The sequence below is a fragment of the Grus americana genome, chromosome 7 (genome assembly GCF_028858705.1).
Source record: "Grus americana isolate bGruAme1 chromosome 7, bGruAme1.mat, whole genome shotgun sequence".
Classification (NCBI taxonomy): Eukaryota; Metazoa; Chordata; class Aves; order Gruiformes; family Gruidae; genus Grus; species Grus americana.
In genome coordinates, this window is record NC_072858.1 from 28,304,647 (window position 1) to 28,325,486 (window position 20,840).

The 20,840-nt window shown below is 42.0% G+C and overlaps 1 protein-coding gene across 7 annotated transcripts in view; it reads left to right on the top strand.

Moving 5' to 3' along the window:
* Positions 1-16,752, top strand: part of LOC129209059 (putative threonine dehydratase) — a 58,091-nt gene extending 41,339 nt beyond the window's left edge. For all 7 annotated transcript variants that reach the window (XM_054832842.1, XM_054832843.1, XM_054832840.1 and 4 more), the window contains 7 exons: positions 1,360-1,525; positions 2,002-2,098; positions 2,983-3,058; positions 3,739-3,864; positions 5,106-5,273; positions 5,588-5,645; positions 13,473-16,752. In XM_054832842.1, coding sequence (XP_054688817.1) covers positions 1,360-1,525; positions 2,002-2,098; positions 2,983-3,058; positions 3,739-3,864; positions 5,106-5,273; positions 5,588-5,645; positions 13,473-13,571 — 790 coding nt within the window. In that variant the 3' untranslated portion in view covers positions 13,572-16,752. The remainder of the gene's footprint in view (positions 1-1,359; positions 1,526-2,001; positions 2,099-2,982; positions 3,059-3,738; positions 3,865-5,105; positions 5,274-5,587; positions 5,646-13,472) is intronic.
* Positions 16,753-20,840: the final 4,088 nt, after the last annotated feature.

The window sequence follows — 20,840 nt, forward strand, 5'->3', positions numbered from 1 at the left end:
CATATCCCAGGTCCTCATTAATTTCGGCAGGTCCCTGTAGTTTCCCATGTACCCATGACAGGGGTAACTCCACAAACTCAGTTCTCAATCTTATTTGTGAATAAGACCCCAGAAGAATTGTTCTGGAGACCAGTGATATTTTTTGTCACATATAAGAAGGAGGGGAGACCTCCTTCAGTATCTTGATAAAGACAATAAATTCAAGGGTTCAGTTACCCATCCCACTATGATTTCTTGCCTTCATCTTTAGTTGTGCTGCAGGAGTGAAAGTTCCTTCCTCCCGTCCTTTCTTCTGCAGTTATATAGACTCTCACCCTGAGGAATTTGCTGTGTTTTGCTATATGTGAGGTAACCTCTCAAGGGGGCCTTGGTCTCCACCTTGCAGGGATTCTGTGCTCCTCTGCTGAGCCTCTCTGTGCATGTCTAACAGCAATAAAAGCATAGCTTCCTCGTACCCCAGCAACCCGAGTCAAGTAAATCAAGTGAGGTCATTGATCTATAATTCTGTTTGTGTGTCTGTTTGCCAGAAAAAGCAGAACATACAGGCATGCAGAGGTCTCATATTTTTCATTCACATATATCATTCTGCATTTACATCATTGCTAACTTTTATTTAAAAGACTAAGCGGCTTTTGGAAATAGATCCAAGTCAATTGCATGACTGTACAGTGGACTTCTCTTCAATCTTTTGACTCTGTCCCTATTCTGCTCATTAAATTGCCTTTGCCTGAAAGCGTTTTACCAGCGAGTATTTTGGCTCGACTAAATGCTTCTCTTACCCTTCCAGAGTCTCCAGAGTAATGTGAAGGTATCAGATATTGGCCCTGGATTGTGGAAAGACTTAACTCTGTTAGCAATCTGTTTGGTATTTGTGAGGTTGAACGCAGTGCTTAAATTTCATGAAAACTCCCATTTATCACAAACACTAAAAACCGCTCATAAATACAGAGAAGGAGATCTTCCGAGACTGCTTTTAGTTTGGGCTGCCACATTTAAAATTTATGAAGCACAAGGTAGTGATGGCAATGGAAAAATTACCTCTGTCTTACCAGCTCTGTAAACACCTGATACCGGTAGCAACAGAGGTATGTGCTCTTTGCCCTGAAGGTTATTTGGGGGGTTTGTCAATGGCACAAGTTTTCTCCCAGTAGGTAACGTCACACTTGACACAGCATGTGATGGTCTGTCTGATGGCAGCGTCCTGTTGTATCGCCTCCTGCCCTCGAGCTGGTGATTTACTCTCACACTTATCTTTTTCTGCTGAACGACGTCTGTAAAGTAGTAGAGTGAACTGTTACTGTATTGACAACTGTGAACCCTGCTGAGCTGTGCCTTTCCTTCCTTCCTTCCTTCCCGCAGAGAGGACAGTGCTGTCTACCTGTCGGGCCTGGGAACCGTGGGGCTGGAGCTCTACGAGCAGGTGCCAAAGCTGGACGCAGTGATTTTCCCTGCAGGAGGCCACTGTGGCTTGCTGGCAGGGTCGGCTGCTGCACTCAAACACCTCAACCCACACATTTCTGTAATTGTGAGTTTCCTTTCACCTGTGAAGTACTGCGTTTTGATGGCTTTCATCACAGCTGTTTGCAAAAGGCAGTGGTCTTGAACAATAACACTGCGCTGGTACCTAGTGGTACGCTGGCAGAAGCTGCAAATGCTGGGGATGGCATATCTGATCCTGTGGGCTTCACCTAGGAGAAGAGCTACTGAGGGCCTGGGAAGCCTCCTGTCTGTTGGCTGCTTGGCTGGATTTAAGAAAAAGTATAGGAAGATTCTTCCAAAGCAAATGAAATCCAGTTCTGTGTTTTGCAATAATGTCTTACTGGAAAATTTTGGTCCTAAATAAGCCACAGGATAAATTTAGTGATAGCACAGTTGTATGCAATTTGCAATTAATTGCTAATTCTAAGAGGAAACATTGTGTAGCTTTTTGGGTGTCCACTTTGGTGGTGACTTCTGTTATAACTGGATCAATAAAAAAGTAACAACACTTGTTTTCCCCAGGGAGTTGAATCTGAAAGTTTCCCTGTATTGCAACAATCCTTAAAGGCTGGCCACCCAATTGAAGACCAGGCTTGCAGCAATCATCACTTCTACGGAGGTAAAGAAAATGGATTATTCTTTTGGAGGTAAAATCAAGGTTTTCATTGACTTCTCCAACCATATTCTTTTCTCATTAATTCAGTTCAAACATACTTTAAATGAAACCTCTAATGAGTCAGAATTTAATTCATGCTGTAAGAGCAACTTCTGACACATTTCCACCACCACCCTGGAGTCCAATACTGGTTCCAGTGCATGTGAAGTGTTCCAGTGCATAGAAATATGAGAGTATTTATCTGACAATTGTGCTCACAAGCGGCATCTTAACCGGTGAAGTCAACGGGAAAACTCTCGTGTAAAAGACTAGTTTGTGAACAGGCAGGAAAATGAGGTGCTTTAAATATTTACTCTCAAAACTGATCTTGGAACAACAGCATTTATAAACAATACAGTTGTTTCCACATCATTTGTTCAAAAAAACCTCAGCTGTTAAGCAATTTAAGAATATACTGTTTACCTGATGTTCAAATCTCTGGAAGCTGTGGGTTAGATGGGAGTTTTATAAACCAACAACTTCTTAACTCTCTCAGTAAGCTCTGCCTATCTCTGCCCTCCTTTGCTAACTGTCCTGTTGGAGCTAACAAACCCAGTGCCACAATTGGTTCTTCTGCGCTGGGCTGCAGAGTCACTCTTGCAGTGCAACTATGCCAGTGAAGAATCATAATTTTCTTAAAGGAGTCCAAAATGGCAAAATCTTCCTGGGACACTTGGTCTTTTGTTACCAAATGCACTTTTGTCATATAAAAAAATCAAGCAACTTAAGGTCGTATAACAGCAGTGTGCTGCACTCATTAAGGGCACTTAAACAGTCAGGACTCTAAAAAGTGTTGAACTTGTCTCTAAAGCATCCAGATTCATATTTTTGTCTTCTGAAATCTGCAGATGTGAGCGGGCTTTGCTTTGGCAGCAATTCTTTGCAGCTGACTGGGAAACTTGTGGATAAAGTTGTTGCTGTGAGGTAGGTAAAGAAAAGCAATGAAACGAATAATACTCAGTGACCATGAAAAATGTGCTGTACCACCAGGGTATGGTGGTTCTTCATGTACAGTGGAGAGCAGGTTGGCAAGAGTTGCCATCGCTCACGTGCTGTGAGAGCATGGTGGTGGTGAGGTGCCTTCCCTTCCAAGAGGGGCACTGAAGACACTGAACCCAGTCCCACATGTCACAGAATCATAGAATGTTTCAAGTTGGAAGACACCCATAAAGGATCATCGAGCCCAACTCCCTGCTCATCACAGGACTACCTGAAACTAAATCATATGACTAAAAGCATTGTCCAGACTGACCTCTTTGGCCAAAACTTCACCTGCTGGTAGTACCTGGTCATGCTCTGGGTGTAAACTTGTCCTTGTTGTGTTCTACAACACTTGAAGGCAGCCTTTGACAAAACTCCTCTAAATCTTCACAGAAAGGCCAAGTTGGCAGAATATACTTAATGCTGGGATTTAGCTAGCACAACGGTTCTAGTAAAAAATGCCATCTTGTCTTTCAGTTAATAACAAGACTGAGATAGCACAGCTTTCTGTAACATCACCTTGGGGTTGTATGTATGCACCTGGGAGGATGCAAGGAATCCAGTTATATGTAAATGTATTGTCCTCTGCTCATTTTGTTTTGACACAACTCTTTTGCCTTCAGGGAGGAGGACATCCTTGTTTCAATGCTGAGATTGCTGGAGTATGAGCGAGCCACGGTTGATGCAGAAGGGGCCATTGGACTTGCAGCATTGGTTGCAGGGAAGCTGCCCGAGCTGAAGGGTAAAAGGTATGGCAGCTATTGCAACAGGGAACTGTGGCAAAAGCATGGGGTTGAGTTCCTTGCTCCCAGGAAACAGACAGAAGACGCTTGCTTTATGAGTGACAAGGCAGTTCCTGCCTCTGAACTGGCAATGGGCTTATCTGCAGCATCTACTTCAGGCTGAAGGGACCACTCACAGGTCAGAAGAGCATGTTGAACAAGACAAATGTCAGCCTCGAGACCCAACAAATCGTTATTTTGCTGTATTCTCAAATGGTTGGGGGAAGGGCAGTTACACACAGCTCCACAAGGCATGGTCACGTCTGACAGGAGAGCATCCTGCTCTTGTTAGTCTGTTGTCTTCTCTTGTTCCACTTGTGGAAACCAGCCCTGTCTGTGGTGGGACAGGAGCTAGGCTGTCTCCTGCAGTCGTTCAGTGACACCTGCTTCCCAACCCAGAGAACTCCTGCCCAGACAGGCGATGGGATTACCTTGTGCTTATCATTAAACGTGTGGGTAAGTGCCGCCTTGCATCTGGGCTTGAGTACTCAGTACTTAAGCAGATTGAGCCTTGGCTCAGGACATAGCCCAGAATTTATTCAAACATACATGGACTCAAGACAAAATTTTCAATGTACAGCATCCTATGCTAAAATACTGCTGAGGCAGTTCTTCAGAAGAAGCTGACAGAGTACATACGGAGCAGCAACAAATTTCAATTCAGTACGGCTAAAATAAGAGGGAAAATGGACAGGTTTGAGCTTAAAGGGATCGGGGTTGACTCTGCAGAGAAAGAACTATCATGGGCTAACCATGTGCCTCTTCACTTGCTCTTCAGACATTTCTGTGCTCATTTTGCAGGGTTGAGATGGATTTAGTTAATGATTACAGAAAGCCGTGAACATACATGTTATCTAACCGTTAAGAGGCTGAGACTCAGAATTTCCAGGGGAAAATGATGTCACATTTTAAACATCTGAAACAGACCTAGAATTCTCCAGCTATTATCTCTAACAGGACTAAAATTTCCAGCAAATGCAAAACTAAGACAAAGTTTCAGACCAACCAATGCAGCCAGCTTCTAGGCTCCCACTGCCTGCCCACAGTTGATGCTGAGAGCTGGGAGCCCCTCCGACCTGTAATACCTATTTATCAAAGGGCGGACCTAGCAGATCTGAAGCTGATATTGAATATAATGTCTGTGATTTACAGTTCCTTTGCACACACAAGTGCTAATCAAAAATCCTGTTTTTTCTCTCTGTTTTCAGAGTGGCCATTGTTATATGCAGTGGAAACTTGGAGCTACGTTTGCTGCAACAGTGCATAGCTCGTGCCCTGACCCTCGATAACAGAGTGTGCAGATTTTCCCTTGTGCTCTCTGACAGCCCAGGAGACATTTCAAAGCTACTGGAGATTTTGGCTCGGGAAGAAGCAAGGTAAATCAGATTAGTAGTAAGGAAATATAACCACAGAATAGCACAAGGATTATTAAAGATTTGGACGGGTTTCCAAATGTCCTCTGAAGGCAAGTCTGTAGGTAACTAAGTAATCAAAGGGGTTTTCTTGTTATATTTCAGCAAAAGCTTTTGTTGCCTTCATCTTTGTTCCAAGGTGCAAGCACCTTTGCAGCTTAGAACAAATGTCTCGTACAGAAAGCAGCAAAGATGACTGCTGTCCAAACACTTACAGAAACTATTTTAGAATGACAAAGGATTGTTGTGATCTGTAATTTATCCCTTATTTGATCTAGAGTTTTGGATATCAAACAAGAACGCACATTTGTGACATCTGAGCTCTTCACTGTTGAGGTAAGATGAGACCCAACTTCAGTTTCTCTAGTAGTACGGGCCTCCCCTAGTTTATTCTGTTTTCCTATGTCTCTGTACAACTATGTTGAAGAAGTCCAATGGTGTGTGCACAGTGATTTGGGGAGCGGTGTGATAGATAACGTCTTCTGTGTTATACAGCATCTTGCCTCACCGAACACTTAGCAGGCACATAAATAAAATAGGACCTGTTTTACCTGCTATTGTGACACCGTGGGTGAAATACTCCAGCTGTTACTATTGCAAACCTCCTTCCGTGCGTGGTGGTGTGCCGGAGGTGGTGAGCAAGCTGCAGCATCCGTCCAGAACCTGAAGAGCCAGCTGTGGAGGCTGGCTGTAATTATCCGAGATCAATTTGCCTTAAAGCAATGTGGAGAACACCCTGACTCTTAAGGAATCCTTGTTTTTAACTACCGCCTCAGTTTTGTACCTTATCCACAAAGAGCACAGAGCAAAATCATTATTCCTTTGTTAAGTATTTGATAAAGTAACAGTGAGGAGGTGTTACCAGTTAATGGCATCTCTTAAAAGGATCATTTGTCTCATGGCACATCTCCGACTTCAACTGGTTTGGCAAAGGTGTGGTTCCACCGATTTCATGCTACAGCTGTCTGAGTCCAACTTGACTTAGTTTGTGAAATCAGAGGGGGAAGTTGAATTAAGGATCTCTGCTAAACAGGCTCATAACTGGAATTCAGTAATGCTCTTGAGTAAGCAAGGTCTTCCATTTTGGCATTTAAATCTAATTTCCCCACCTGGATGCAAAAACCTGCTCAGTATTTTCACTTGTGGATATAAAGAACAGCTTAGATTAAAGATGACTATCGCAAAGGACTACAGCGAAGTTCACAAATGTCTTTCAGAACATATTATCAGTTGTCTCAAGCATCTAGGCCTACCTGCACAGGGTAGACAAACCCCTCTGATTCAGTGATTAACTTACCTCTGAAAAAACTTTTTACTGAAGGCTAGATTCAGCAAATCCTGTAACTCTTCTAGAGTTTTCAGTGTGATTTTTATGAAATAAGGCTTGTAATTTTTATTAACACTACTAAGTAAATTAAAGAAAATCCACTCTCTTATTTTTGAGTGGGAATGTTAGAATAATTTCCCATTGCTCTTGCAACCTCTCCCAGTAAGGGAATTTTATCAGAATCTGTAGTAAATACAGTCCCTGGACGAAACAGTGCCATGTGCTGTTGCCTGCACTTCAAGCACACTGTATTTTCACTGACTGTCCACTTCAAGAATCTGACAGTGTTGTACTACAAGAGGGTTGAAGGGAGGAATTTGCGTTCCTGAATAATTTAATTGGATGTTGGATTTGCATGATGGCTTTTAATCAGCCTGGGAGAGGCTATCGGATAATTAGATGTGAAGTACAAAGTAGTGATCCAATTTTATAGACCTCAGTGGCTTTGGAGGCAGCTCTGTCTGGCGACACCCAGTGAATCGAGAAGCTCTTCTTTGAAAACTAAAACAAGGGTAATCAAAAAGGGTAGAATATTGAATTTATCTTTAAGCATTGAAATGAATTTGCTCTAACCAGATGTAAAGAAAAGTATGCGTTTTCATAGTAAAGCTAATACGTGTGTGGGAGGTTTTGCTTTTTTCTTTGTTGCTTGTAAGGGTTAAAGCCCTGTGTTAGCAAAACATTTCAAGCATTTTCTACTAAAGCAGACCTGCAAAGAACTTTGTATCATTTTCGTCAGTGTAAATCACAGCACGTTAAATTAAACAGGCATTTAAATCTGGATCAAGAACAAAAATTATCGCAAGTTGAAGTGGTGGCAATAATAAGAAAGGCATTGGAGCTATACCCGCTCTGCTCTACCTTTAGTACATACTTTTGACTGTGGATATAGATGAAACGTTTGACAGAACAGAGCAGTAAGTGTAGTGGCTTATTTGAAGCACTAAATCAGTCCTGCCAAGGTTGTCATCTCAGGACTTAATCATCTTTTTAGATTTACCCTTTCCTTTCTAAAGGAGAGAAACTTGGCTTCTAGTCACCGCTTGTCAGGAAGAGGGAGCATTTTTCTTCCCTCTAGTGAAATGCTGTGCTGGGTTAGTGTTTACTCATCTGGTGCACGCTTGGAAGGCCCCATGGGAAGATCCTTGCTGATAGTCTGATTGCATGGAGTAGTAAGGACTTTCTAAAAGGAAGCTTTATGTTCAAACTACACTTCAGGAAAAATAACTTTTGGAACATTTTGCTGGCAAAAATATGAGATTTTTTTTAATTAAAAAACCAATATTATGGCTACATTATATTCCGCTGATTCTTAATGAAGCGCCTTGTGCAGTGGAGTTGGCTGATCGCGTTGGAACAATGTGGGAGTTTCTTTTGGATGCTGCCTGCTCATACCTCCAGTTTAGATTCTCTTTCCTTGCAGCTTATACTGGATTTCTGTCTTGCAGAGGACTACACCCTAATTCATTCTTACCTGAGCAGTTAGGAAATGGTTTCCAAAGTCCCAGTATTGAAATAGAGAACTCTTAGCAAATCCTACAAATAACAGGTCTGGCAGGCTTCACATTTCACAGCTATTGAAGCAGGTTAGAGGACCAGGAATATCTAGACAGAAATAAAGATCAGAGCTAAGGAAAAACTCATCTAGTATCACCAGCTAACTGCATATAGAGATCTAAAGGATTACTCAGTTTGTGGGAGGAAGTTACAACTTGCTTCTGTGAACTTTCCCTGTTCTTTATCAGTAATGTTCCCCAGATTCAATGTGGGACAATTTATCGCTTAAATTGCTTCCATCTGTAAACCTCTTCGTAACCATTTAAATCCCTTTAATTTCTTCTTATTATTGACTCAGAAGTCAATGAGCAAAATCAAGAAGCGAATTAGTAAGGTAAGATCTACCTTTGCTATGAAGCCATGCAAGGCTCTGCGACAGAGCAGCAGCTTGCCTGCTTAATTTTTGTCTCCTATTTGGACTCGGGCAACTCAGCTGGAAAAAAAAAGTGTCTTTGAGGTCATCGCATTTCTGGAAGAGTCTTCTCCTCACTACTGAAACTGCAGCATGATCAGACTGGCAGGTACAGGAGGGTCCTGGAACAGAGCAGCGAGAGCCTGCAAGGTCTTGAGGTGCTCCAGCAGCATTACAGAGAAGCAGCTGTGGTGGCAGTTTTCCCTCTGACCTCAGTCCTGTATGACGTTGTGGAGTTGTCTGGTCTGTTCCCTTTAAACCTCTTGGGAGCTTCACTCTGCTGTGGTTTCAAATCGCTCAGAAGAGACCAGTTGTGAAAAGAACATCCATCACGTTACTTCTCCATCTGACTGTGCAACCAAATACTAATTCATAAATCAAATGTTGCTTTTCTTTACGATAACATTGCACGTTGTCCCAGTGGTCCTGGGTTTCCTGTCTCACTTTGTGTAGTGTAATACCTGGTTTTTCCATACAGATTATTTGCCTCAGGCCAGAACTCCTTAAATTATTTTAGTCTGCTCTAATCAATTTGAGTAAATTCCTTCGGGCCAGCTTGCGTTTTATGAAAGACCAGAGGAGAATATTTTGGATTAGAGTTCCCAGTTGCCAACATGTTCCATATTATTGTCCTGTGAAGAGAATATAGAGGAGCACACAGCTGTCCGGCTACAGGAAGGATGCTATCATTCCTAAAGCGTTTCCTGCATGACCTGGGCAAGGCACTGTTTCCATGCTTCCGTTCCCCATCTGCAAAATGGAGATATTTGGAGTGGGAAGTTCAGCGATACATTTCCTCTGAGGCTCTTCAGAAGAATTTGGTTATTTTCTTTAGTGGCATTCCACAGCAGACTAACGCGGTACAAAACAGCCTGACCCAGTTGTAGAAACAAGAACCTGAGTCCAGGGAGGCTGAGAGCTGACCTCTTGGATTATTATCTGACTTAGGTAACGTGACAGTAACTTGTTTGTGCTCGTGCTCGCTGACCCGAAGGCAAGAGTACGCCGAAAGATAAGGGCTCAGGTTGCACAACCGAGTGTCAGCTGTGGCAGCTCTTGCGCTCTTTCTCAAGCATTGCGCTGACCTTGGGGACTATCTGGCAGCTGATCCCCAAACCATAAGCCGAAGTGCTGTTGTCAAATAATCTATAACGTACAGTAACCTACACTGGGTGTTTATGGAGTAAGTCAGTAAATTGCCCAGTTGTTGATTTTTTTTTAATAGAAATGAAAATCCTTGCTTTATTTATAGAACTGAAACCAGTATATATAAATAAAGTTTTCATTTCTAACTCCAGCGATTTTTGTGCAAACAAACCTATACTGTTGCTGAGCAAGGTGTATCATGAATATTAAGTTACATGAATCCTCCAAGACCAAGAGCTTAGAAGAAGGTGGTGAATATGGTTTGTAGGCTTAAAGGAGTGGGATACAAAGGTTCAATGGAGGAGTCGGGGACATAAAGAATTGTACTAGCTGGTTATGATCTATCTTTATGTGGAGCCTGGAAAAGCACAAAATGCTGAAATATGTTGCTTGAGCAATGCTACTCACATTTCCTCTGCTCTCTAGCACTGGCTCGGCATGTCCACCCCATCTCTTTATTTGCACACACAACCTACAGATACCAGGCATCAGGGAGCTGAGCGGCACACCAAATTAATTTATAATATCTAGAAAAATATAATCTAAAAGGCAGAGTGCCCACATGTGAGACTTGCAGTTAAGGAGGAGCAGAGGTGCCCACCCTGTTGCCTAAATTATTCAGCACAGAACTTTGCAAATTTCCTCCTTTTGTGAAGTTAGGAACTGTCCTCTCTTTGAAATGGAATTAATTCCTATGAATATTTTAATGTATGCATCTGCATTTTGGTGTTGCACGGAGTAATAACTTGTGATCAATTTTTCCTTTATCTTTTTTTCAGCCTTTGTCCTGCTCCCTTGATTATTTCTAGTTATTAAATAAAACCCACAAGACATCAATATTCAGTAAAGACTGGTCTGTCTTCCATTACTTGAAGGCCTGCTATAAAAAAGCCCCGACAAGCTAACTAAACCCTTAGGCTGGAATCTATCTTTAGATTACCTGCCACAGAGCGCGGAACTCTAAATGCAGTAAAAGATCCATCTGGTTGGTTTTAAGTCTTATAGGAGCAGATAATAATTTTTTTTTAATCCAGCAAGGATGTAATTTGCAGAAGAAAAATGCGTGACAGTTACTCTGTTGTTGTTGTTGGTTTTTGTGGGATTTTTTTGATACACAGAAAGGAAAGATCTACTGTGCAAACATGGTCCTGCAGCCAACGAGCGGTCTGCTGGATCCAAAAGCCTACGTCCAGTGCTGAGGGCTTATGGGTTTGAAACAAATTTAAAGTTTTCTCTAGTTGTCGTGAGTTATCTTGTCTGGAGTATAAGAAACATCAGGCGATAGGTTTTGTCATTTGTTCTTAAATAAGACCAGTTTGGAGCACTTACTCTTAGTTCATCAGTAGGTATGCAACCTCCTGTAGCTAGTGGTAGCTAGGTGAGTATTCATCCTAGATAAATATAATCCTCGCATACCTCCCCATGAGTATGAGGATTGCCCTGTTGGACGCTCATGTAAATCATGCTTCCCAGGGAAAGCGAACGAGAGAGAGGAGTTCTGTGAAGGTAAAACCGCAGCGTACATCAGCTTAACCTCAGCAGGAAAGCAAATTCTTGCCTTCCTTGCTGTTCAGATCTGCTCTCAAGTGTAGTGTGATTCTCTCTACACTTTTGATGAGGGTAAAAAAAAAAAAAAAAATCAGGTAAATTTCTGAAGTGGTTTATTATTGCTGCTGCCGTTGTTATTCCTTTTATCATACTCTGCAGCATATTAATGGCCGTATCGCGTGTTGGATGGTGTGCATGCACAGAACAAAAAGACAGTGTTTATCCACGCTGTTTGCAAGCTCTCTGGCTCCAATCTATCCAAGTCTGTCTGGCTTCAATCATAAGCAGAAAGCAAAGGGCGGAGAGGAGGATAGTTAGCTCTGTAAATCAAAACGCTTTCCCATGCTCGCTCCCAGGGCAGAGCAGCTGCTTGCTGCCAAATATTCGAAGCTGAACCTGGCAAGTCCAGACTGGTTCCAAGTGCAGCAATTGATTTGCTCAGGACAAAACAGGCATGACTGCTGTGGAAGGGGAAAAAGTTTGCTTTTTTTAATTACAGACTCAGTGAGAGATGAGTATGTGCTCTTGAAGATATGACTGCAAAGCTTTAGGGATTTTGTGTAAGCCGTGGAATGGATAATGGGATGTGGTACTTTGGTACCTAGATATTCTTCAGATACTTTTCCCAGTCTTTGTGTTCTCTCCTCTTCCCTCATTATTAATTATGTTCTATGACTGTCCTTCTCGAGACTCAATCCCACTTTTTCAGACGTGAAAGAAATCAGCATCTGTGTTCCAAAGAACCAAACAAGTATAGAACTATATTCAGGGTAAGAGGTGAAGAATTATGGGAACAGATCAGAAATGTAGCTTATTTCAGGATGGATATTTAAGAAGCTACGGCCAGTTTTCTGATTAAGTGAGCTCATGGCTGTTTAGAATAACCTGGAGTAAGTGTTTTATCTTCTCATTCAACAGTTTTGCTAAAGGTTTATTGTTATTTTAAGCTCATTCCCAGAAAGATGAATTCACAAAGTTCTTATTTAGAAATGTCCTCATAAACATATTTGCGTAGTGACAATTTTATTTTTTGCCTTGTTGCTTTCTGTAAAGGATGCAGCTCTGACAGGAACATTATACAGCGCATCTGTCTCTAGCAGTCCACCTTAAGGTTACCATGACCAGTTTTTACTCTATTCTCTGTAGACTTGCCTGTTACAATAAACTCTGTTGTTGCACCGTGACTCATCTTGGATCCTTTCCTCGCTAGATTTCCATGTTTCTGTGAGGTCTTTTTTTCCACGTGGCACTTTCAACATCAGTGATAATTCCAGCAGGGGGTCAGTGGTGATGGAAGTTAGTAGTCTAAAATTGTGAAGTATAATTTTCCTTCTGCACCTTCACATTGGTGCCTCACCTTTGGTAGAGCCCAGACTTTCAAACGATGCAGTAGAGATGTGAGTATGTAGAAAAGAGGGATTAAAGAAGAATTGAAAAAAATACATTGCGGTTATTGTCTTCAGTGGCTGCATGACAAGGATTGTCAATAATACTTGTGGAGGCAAGCGAAGAATAAAAACAAAACTATCAAGATTAGGTTTGCCTGGGTTTAGTTTGCCTTAGCAGCAGAAAAACCATAACAGAAAACAAGAAGTGAATCAATGAGCAAACAAAAACTCAGAGTAAAACAAGAAGGTGTGTGAGTAGGTGAAACCAGCCAGAAGACTGCAGAGACGATAAAGGACCAGGGGGTAACTCCATGAGAGAGAAGAGGAGGAGAATATAAAAAGCTTGAAGGATGGAACAAAGACTGCCCAGAACCAGGGGCAATGGGGTGAGGCAGGAGCCAGAGCTGGGTGAGGTGGCAGCCGTGCCACGTACATACCCCACGGAATGGAGAAGAGAGGCTGCTTACAGATGACTTCAGGGAGGCAAACAGCAGATAAGTACTTGCCCAGGAGCCAGCAGAGGATCAGTCAATCTTCTTCAGACTTTGAAGGCAATATGAAGTAGGGCTGTTGGAAGGTTTTAAGACCACGCAGAAGGGCTGGAAGAGCCCCAGATGTCTGTAATGTCAGTTTTCTTACCTGCATAAACAGGGGGTGCGAGGTCCAGAGTTTTTACGTTGAACTGATCATTTTGCTTTTATGAGTGTATTTTAGGATTTCGTTGGAAGTGCCTTTGTCTGAGATTGCTGCCATGCTGTTAGAAACGTTCCTAATTCTTTTCCCAGGTCACCTGCACCGTGGAGACCAGAGACAAGATCCACACAGCCCAGCTGAGGAATGCGCTCCTGGAACGCTACCCCACAGCCGCCTGGACGGAGCGGTGATGGGCACAGCATGAGGGAAAGGGCCGAGGTCCTCTGACAAGTATTTTACAGAGCCCTAATCTTGAGGCATTCAGAACAAATATTATCTTTCGAAGCTGAACAGTTAGCGAATAGTTTCAGGATGTTTATTTCCTGCACAGAATATAGTGAATGTCCTTGGGAATAAAGTTAAACTCAAGACTTTAGCTTAGCTAAGGGAAACTTCTAGTCTCTGCTGGTGTTGGAATTCAATAACTCATTATCAGCTGCCTGTCTGGATTTTGGCTAGTATGTAGGATCCAATGGCGTTCAATAAATAAACAGGGAGAAGGCATTTTTCTCTACATCTGAATATAGAACTCTCAAAGGTCTTTTGATTTTGATGCCTCTAGTTCAAGTAGTGCAGCTCCTTCTGCTGGACTTTGCCATACTACTAGTATAGTGATTTTCCATTTCCAAGCTAGAAGCAGTTTGCTGAATCTGCTGCAGGAGCTATATACATGTGTGTGGGTGTGGGTCTGAACACACTTCTGCTCTGATCCTTGCTATCATGTGAGGAAAAATTATGCTAATAAAATATGATTTAAACACAACAACAAAAAAAACCCCTTGGAACATAAAAGCCAATACTGTATTCTTTTCTTTTCTTTTTTTTTTCCAAGGGAACATGATCCTTTTTATAAAGTAAGGTTCCAAAAGACCGTGCAGCAATAAAAAAAATTTAAAAAAGGATTCTGAATATAATTAGACCTCATGCAGAACACAAATGGAATTCTTCCCTCTACTTTTGAGGACTTGGTATAAAAAGTAGCATATAAAATGGCTTGTGTTCCTTTATAAAAAGGGGTCTCTCCACCCCTGTGAATTTTGTAATTAGCATTCCAGTGATCATCTTAGTCTTCCTAAACCAGACTCTATCCATCTCACCGGACAGATTAAGTACACGGTTAAGAGTGAAATATATTTAAAGACCACATGTTAATAGCCCAAGGCAGTGCTGGGAGAAGAGGAAGCCTAAGTCTCAGGCACATGGCTAATGCAATTAACAAAGAACACATTGACCTAAATACCATTTTCATCACTACAGGCAGAGACCAGCTTATAAGGTAACAGAGTGGGATGGCAAGAAATGTAAGAGAAATTCAGGCCCGCTTCTGAGGGTGCGTACAACAGTCACCTCTCCGCTTGTGCAAAATTCAATTTAAGGCCAGCTATTCCACTTGCTTAAATTTAACAACAATTGACCCAAATTTGGGGTGTAGGTACTTTAATGAGAGGTCTTAATCCTGCCTCTAGCATATCAAGTTGATAATTAAGTATATGAAATAAATATTATGTATTTAGCAGTGCCGTAGCAAAGCTGAGCTGAAAATCCAGCAAGGTCAGAGCGAGCGTCTCCACAGGCCGCGTGGGATCAAATCATTCCAGTTCCCACGTGCAGAGCTGTGGGTGAGCTCTTGCTAGGTGTCCATGAAAACCAACTTTTACTATAGCTTTTTTGGGGAGAAAGTTGCCCATAGCGATGCTCCTTTGTTTTCTTATTACAATTTATAATTTGAGCTTCATCTTTAGTCCTCCCCTGCAGTTAAGAATGGGCTTGCTGGTACGTCTCCTTTGCTGGTGCTGCAGTGGGAAACTTTTGTGTCTCAAGCACAATGAAGAAGTCCCATGTGGAAGAGGAGATGCCCTGGGGGAGGTGAAAGCTTTCTCTGCCCTCTCTTAATTCTAGTCCAGGTGTAGGCTGGGAAGGGCATCATCCAGAGAGTTAGAGCAACCTAAACAGAGGGTCCCTACGGACTAAAAAGAAGGAACTGCATATCCAGTCTTACGCAGATCTCATCTGTATTGTGTCTGCTACATATGGATATCCAGCTACATCTATAACTCAACTTGTGCCTGCAAGGTGGGATGAAGAGGGCAGCATTCTGGCTGTCTCTGCAGTATTTTTTTCTGGGAAATAGTTTGTTCGTTCCTTCTTATTGTGGCTCGTGAAGGAACAGGAGTAGAAAAGGGACCTTCACAAATGGACAAATAATAGAAGTTCACTGATTTGGTCTGTTTTTTGAAGGACCACATTGGTCTGCATATGGAACTAAAAGTTATTGATGCTCCAATGGTTAGTTTCTTTCCCTTCTTGCCATCCAGAATGATGGGTATAGGGCTTGGACTCCAGAACGTGTCCTGTAAATCACAGCCTGCCAAACACAGCTCCTTTCTTCACGGTCAGAAACGTTTAAGAAATGTGTATAGAAATATGTGATGACAGACTATATACTGTGTACGTGCTACTTCCATTGGAAGAAGCAATGAATCACATCATCAAAGAGCAGATCTGGTGATGTAAAACCACTATAAATAAGGGTTTAATTATCCTCTCATCTCTTTTGGCAAAATCTACGTGAGAAGAAAATGGGATTTTATAACCAATATTCTCGATAATGGCCAACAGCTTCTACTGTCTGAGTCCTTGGTTTATCATCCTGCATTATCCTGAACTTTATTTTTTTAGATGCTCAGAGCATCTAACTTCTAATCAGTGGAAACGGCATTTAGCAAGTCTTCACAAAACTGGGGCAAGAGAGGTAGCGGATAGAGCAACCAAAAATCAATGCGCTCAAAATCACTGTATGATTCTGAAAATGTGTTTTGGGGGAGGGGGAGAAGGAAAAAATAATAATAATAAAATGATGTCTAGAAGTTACTTAAATTGTCAACCATGATACATGCAGTTTGGTTTTATTTTTATTGTATTAAGTATAACATAAATTGTAAATCACTCTTCAGTGGTAAACACTTTACATGTTCACATGATACCAGAGTTGATTTCCATGCTATATTGCTTTTATATGAGTCCATTGGCTTTAAAGCCAAGCAGAAATACTTCCAAGGGAAAAAAACCCTCCAAAATTAAACATTTAAATGAATGCATGCAATGGGAAAGAATACTGAAATATCTGTGCTGCTAACCATTTTGCATTATGAGCTATAATAGGATTATGGCATTTCAAAGATCTAATAATGTGTTTTTAAATGTTTCATTTAAAGAAGTATTTTTACACAGTGTTCTTATATACCTTGAAAAAAATAACTTTCATGATTATGTACAAATTTCACAAATTGTTAAATCAGCAAAATGTAAATCTAAGCATTGTATTTATTTGAAAAATAATTAAAATTATGCTATGCCACCTCTGCAATGAAAGATTCGTCATTCTCTCATATGATACTGATAGCAGCCTTGCATTAAAAATTCAGAGTTCATTTTTTTCCCTCTCTCATTGACATCGACACAAAATCCTCGTGCCCGCCGAGCTCTGGGCTGCCAGGGGGGTGACTGCTGCTCCGGCCCTGTGACCGCTGAGCAGCGCGGCTGGGTGAGCTCCTCTCGTTCCTGGCACAGGAAGAAATTCTGTTACGCGGCCCGCGCTGGGCGCGAACGCCACCTTGCTTGTACCTAGCTGTGTTCCCGGGCACTGTGCAGAGGTATCCTGGGCTGGGCTTGTGTGCGTGAAGTGAGGCCGTGATATCTGGTGAAGTGGATCGCAGAGATACTCATCACAAATATTGTGAACTTTGGTAAACCGATGCTTCAATTTCAGGGTGCAGCAGACTCCACCAGCTGAAGTGCATGTTCGTGTCTCCAGTGGAAGAGGATGCTTTGACCCAGGTAATTCCACTAGAGCTAAGCTACTTAGCCTTGGGAGCAGTCCTGTGAATACGAGGTTTGTCAAGGACATGGCACAACTTCTTCCAAGGCCTATCTTTAATTGAAACAAAATCTCTTCCCACATTGATTCCTTAATTTGTTCACCCAGGTCCTATTAGCTCTGGATTAATATCTAAAGCTCTGCCAGTACATGCTTTCATAGCATCAGGAAAAGTTCATCTCCCCGTGCAGGTGGCGTGTCCTCACAAGTAGCACCTTGCCATCTAGCCTACTACTTTCAGAAGACTTAGAATTGTGTCTTCCTCCTTCCCATCCCCAAATGCAGTCAGTGTGTTTGACATGCTATATCAACCTTTCGTTAGATCCCGACCTAGGCCTGTGGGTTAGTGATTGGATAAGGAAACTGCAAGACTCCAGGGCTGGGCTGTAATTCCTGCCAGTCATTGATTTGATGGTCTCAGTTCTCCTGTCACCTTCTTTGCTGTTTGTTTAACTTTAAGCAGTCTGCCATGTATAGGACATTAAAGTTTGCAGTTTCTTTCTATTACAAACCTTTGCTTTCATCTGCTCCAAACTATTTGCTACATCCCAAAGGAGGGGAGTCCTGCTGAACATCATGCTCTCCTGAGCTGATGAATTTCCCGTTGTTCAAAAGCACTTTCTTTATTTAAAGTAAAGCTGCAGCAAAAATTGGTGGCTGTGGTTGGAAAGCATTCTAATAAAATCTGAATGTTTTGAAGTGAATCAATAATGATCATAGATAACAACGGGATCCCTAAACCCACACAACCTGTCTCTCGGAGAGAAAGAAGAGCTGGGCAAGTCCTTAAGGGGCAGAGCCAGACCAACCACACCTGAGTGGCATCTGCAGGAGGGATATGAGGGGCTTGCCCTGGTGCTAGGGGGGAAGGGTTGGCTGGTGAGGGGTTTCAGCTGTGCTGGTGCCTGAAAACTCTTCTAGATGCAGGTACTCTTATTTGCCTTTTATTTCTTTTCTTTGCAACTGTGAACCTTTTAATCTTTCATGCTTCATGAAATTTGTGAAAAAGTGTGTTGTTTGCTTGTGGTTTTTTCTGTTGATAAGAAGTCTGGAGTGTCTTTAGGAGGAGTTTTTAACTTTTGTGGCTTCTAAACTTAGTAAATTCATCTCCCTGTCTATTGCCTCAAGGGGCACCTAAGAGGTTTTGTTTTGAGAGAACAGTCTTGAAGAATGCTGGTAAATGATACAATGGTATTCCTCATACCTCTCTTTCCTCCTCTCCCCTCCTCCTTCCCAGTCGTGCATGTGCCAGGGTTATGCCTGGAGTTGCAGGGACCTCGCGAGCTCTAGTACAGCACGTGGATTGTGCCACATCACTGCCTCTCCTCTGGAGAGCAAACGTAAAGGAAACGTTGAGGGGTTTTTCCTTCTTCTTGCTTTCAACAAACCGTGGCAATTTCTTGAGCTGCTCATGCAGGCCTTGCAGACAGGCACCAGTCGGAATAAACACATTGCTGATAAGGTAAACTGAATGTATAGGTTGTTGGCTATATGCTAAAAGTTTTCATTAAACCTTCAAATAAGTAGAGATATTAAAAAAAAACCTCCAGAAAAATCTCTTTATTGTGTATGTGGAGATCACCTCCTGGGAGGAAGGGGAATAAAAATGTACGTGTTTGTAATTAACAAGTGACAAAGCGAAGGATTTTTTTAAACTGCATAGCCCTGTAAATAGTGAAGTGAGACTGACAGACTCACTAACAAGGGCTCATGTACAACAGTAGCGTAACTAAAAAATGTGATTTGATGCTTCCTTTTTTATTCAAACATGAGGTATAAATAAAGAAGGAACATATAATTCAGATTCATTCATGGAAACATTACTGCATTAGTTAGCTTTTTCTTTGCAAAGGTCATTTGCCCGGAAGCCTTAAAATCAGTAAGCTTTCTGTAACGTATAAGCAACATAAAATTTGTTTTCTGTAACATGTTCCTCTAAAATCTACTGCATTTTTGTGGAAGGTCTGTAATTTCTGCCCCCCTTCCCCAGCGATCTTGCCAGAATGCCCACAAGCAGCAGACTCTAGGACTTCAAAGACCTTGCCTATAGTGGTCAAACTTCCTGCAGACTCTCCGACAATGGCCAGGGAGGCCGTTCCCCACCTCTAACGGGGCTCTGTTGCCATCCAGGAGACCAGCTGCCCAGCCCCAGGGCAAAGTAAGCGTCCGTAGTGAACCACCGCTTGGGTATTTCCAAAGGCTGGCCCAGTTGACTCTTGTGCTTCAAAAAATCTAGGTCAGCATGAAAGAGAGGCAAAGCAAGACAACATACTGTGAGTCTGAGAGAGGTTTTTCATCGCCCCCTTGCAGAAATGAGCTACAGCCCTTAAGGCTTTAGAAAGAGTTCTCAGAAACAGGTGGGAGGTATCTCATTGCCTCTCTTCAGGCTCAGCAAAGTTTCTGAGCTGATGCTAGGCTCTCATCGACAGAGCTTGATTTGAGCAGTGATTTGCCAAACATGCTGAGCTGGATTACATGCTGAGCTTTACTTTAAGAAATACATTACACTAATTTCCATATACACCATAAATTATGATTTCAAGGTGAAAATGGATCTGGGTAGTTTGTGTTTTGTCCTGCAACAAAGTTACCAAGCAATCACAGCACAAAAGTGCTGTTGTAAGTGATGTGGTTATTTGTGGCATGTATGAAACTATTTCTTTTGATCACCAGTGCAGGTCAAATAAATAATGCCTTATTTTTGTATATGTGTAGAAAAGACAGGCACTGTTGTTTTAAATGTTCTTGACATCTACTTTACATTATTAGCATAAAACATACCCAGTTTTGCACATAGGCTTTCATAGCAAGGTTTTTTTCCTTATGTTTTCGATTTGAAATGGATGGCTAAACGGTATTTATTTTTCCTCAGTACTGCTAACAGCCTGGTTGGCAGAAATACCCATCCTGAAAAACCTTTTTTGATGTCAGCTTAGCTTTCTTGGTGATTTACCTTTGTGTAGTCGTGTTCTGTAATGGTAAGAGCCCTTCTGTAAGTTTCATTTGGTTTTTCTTTTGGTGGGAAGTAATATTTTGAAACATTTTATAGTGAAGCACTAGCATTTGCAAGCATTTTCTTTTGGCAGGCCAGGTGGGTTGGGTGTCCATGTGGAGATGGCTTGATGCTCAGCCTAGCCTTTGAGCTGCCGTAAGAGCACGAGGAATGCTTCTGTTGCTTTCCCCTCTTGTTGTGGAAAGGGTATTTTGATTGCAGTGGAAAGAATTGCTCTACGTGATTACGAGTAAGCCTTTATTGTTGCTGTTGGGATAGCCTGGAGAAATGCTTGTGCCTGGTGTAACTGGTGCTGGTTATGAAGAGCCTGTTACAGCCACCAATGTCTGTCTCTTCATGGGCTTAGTGAGTTGCTGACCTGGATTCACGCTTCTGCGGGCTTTTTGTAACTAGGAATTTTGTAAAGCATTATGGTAAATCTTGCTGCAATGTTAGGGACACTATAAACAAATATTCAGAAATGGTATATCAATATTATTTTGAATCTTGTTACTCTGCAGGCTTCTTTCTTTTCCTCAAGGCTATTTTACATTAAAAGCTAGTTAACATTGCTTATCCCATGCTTCTTGG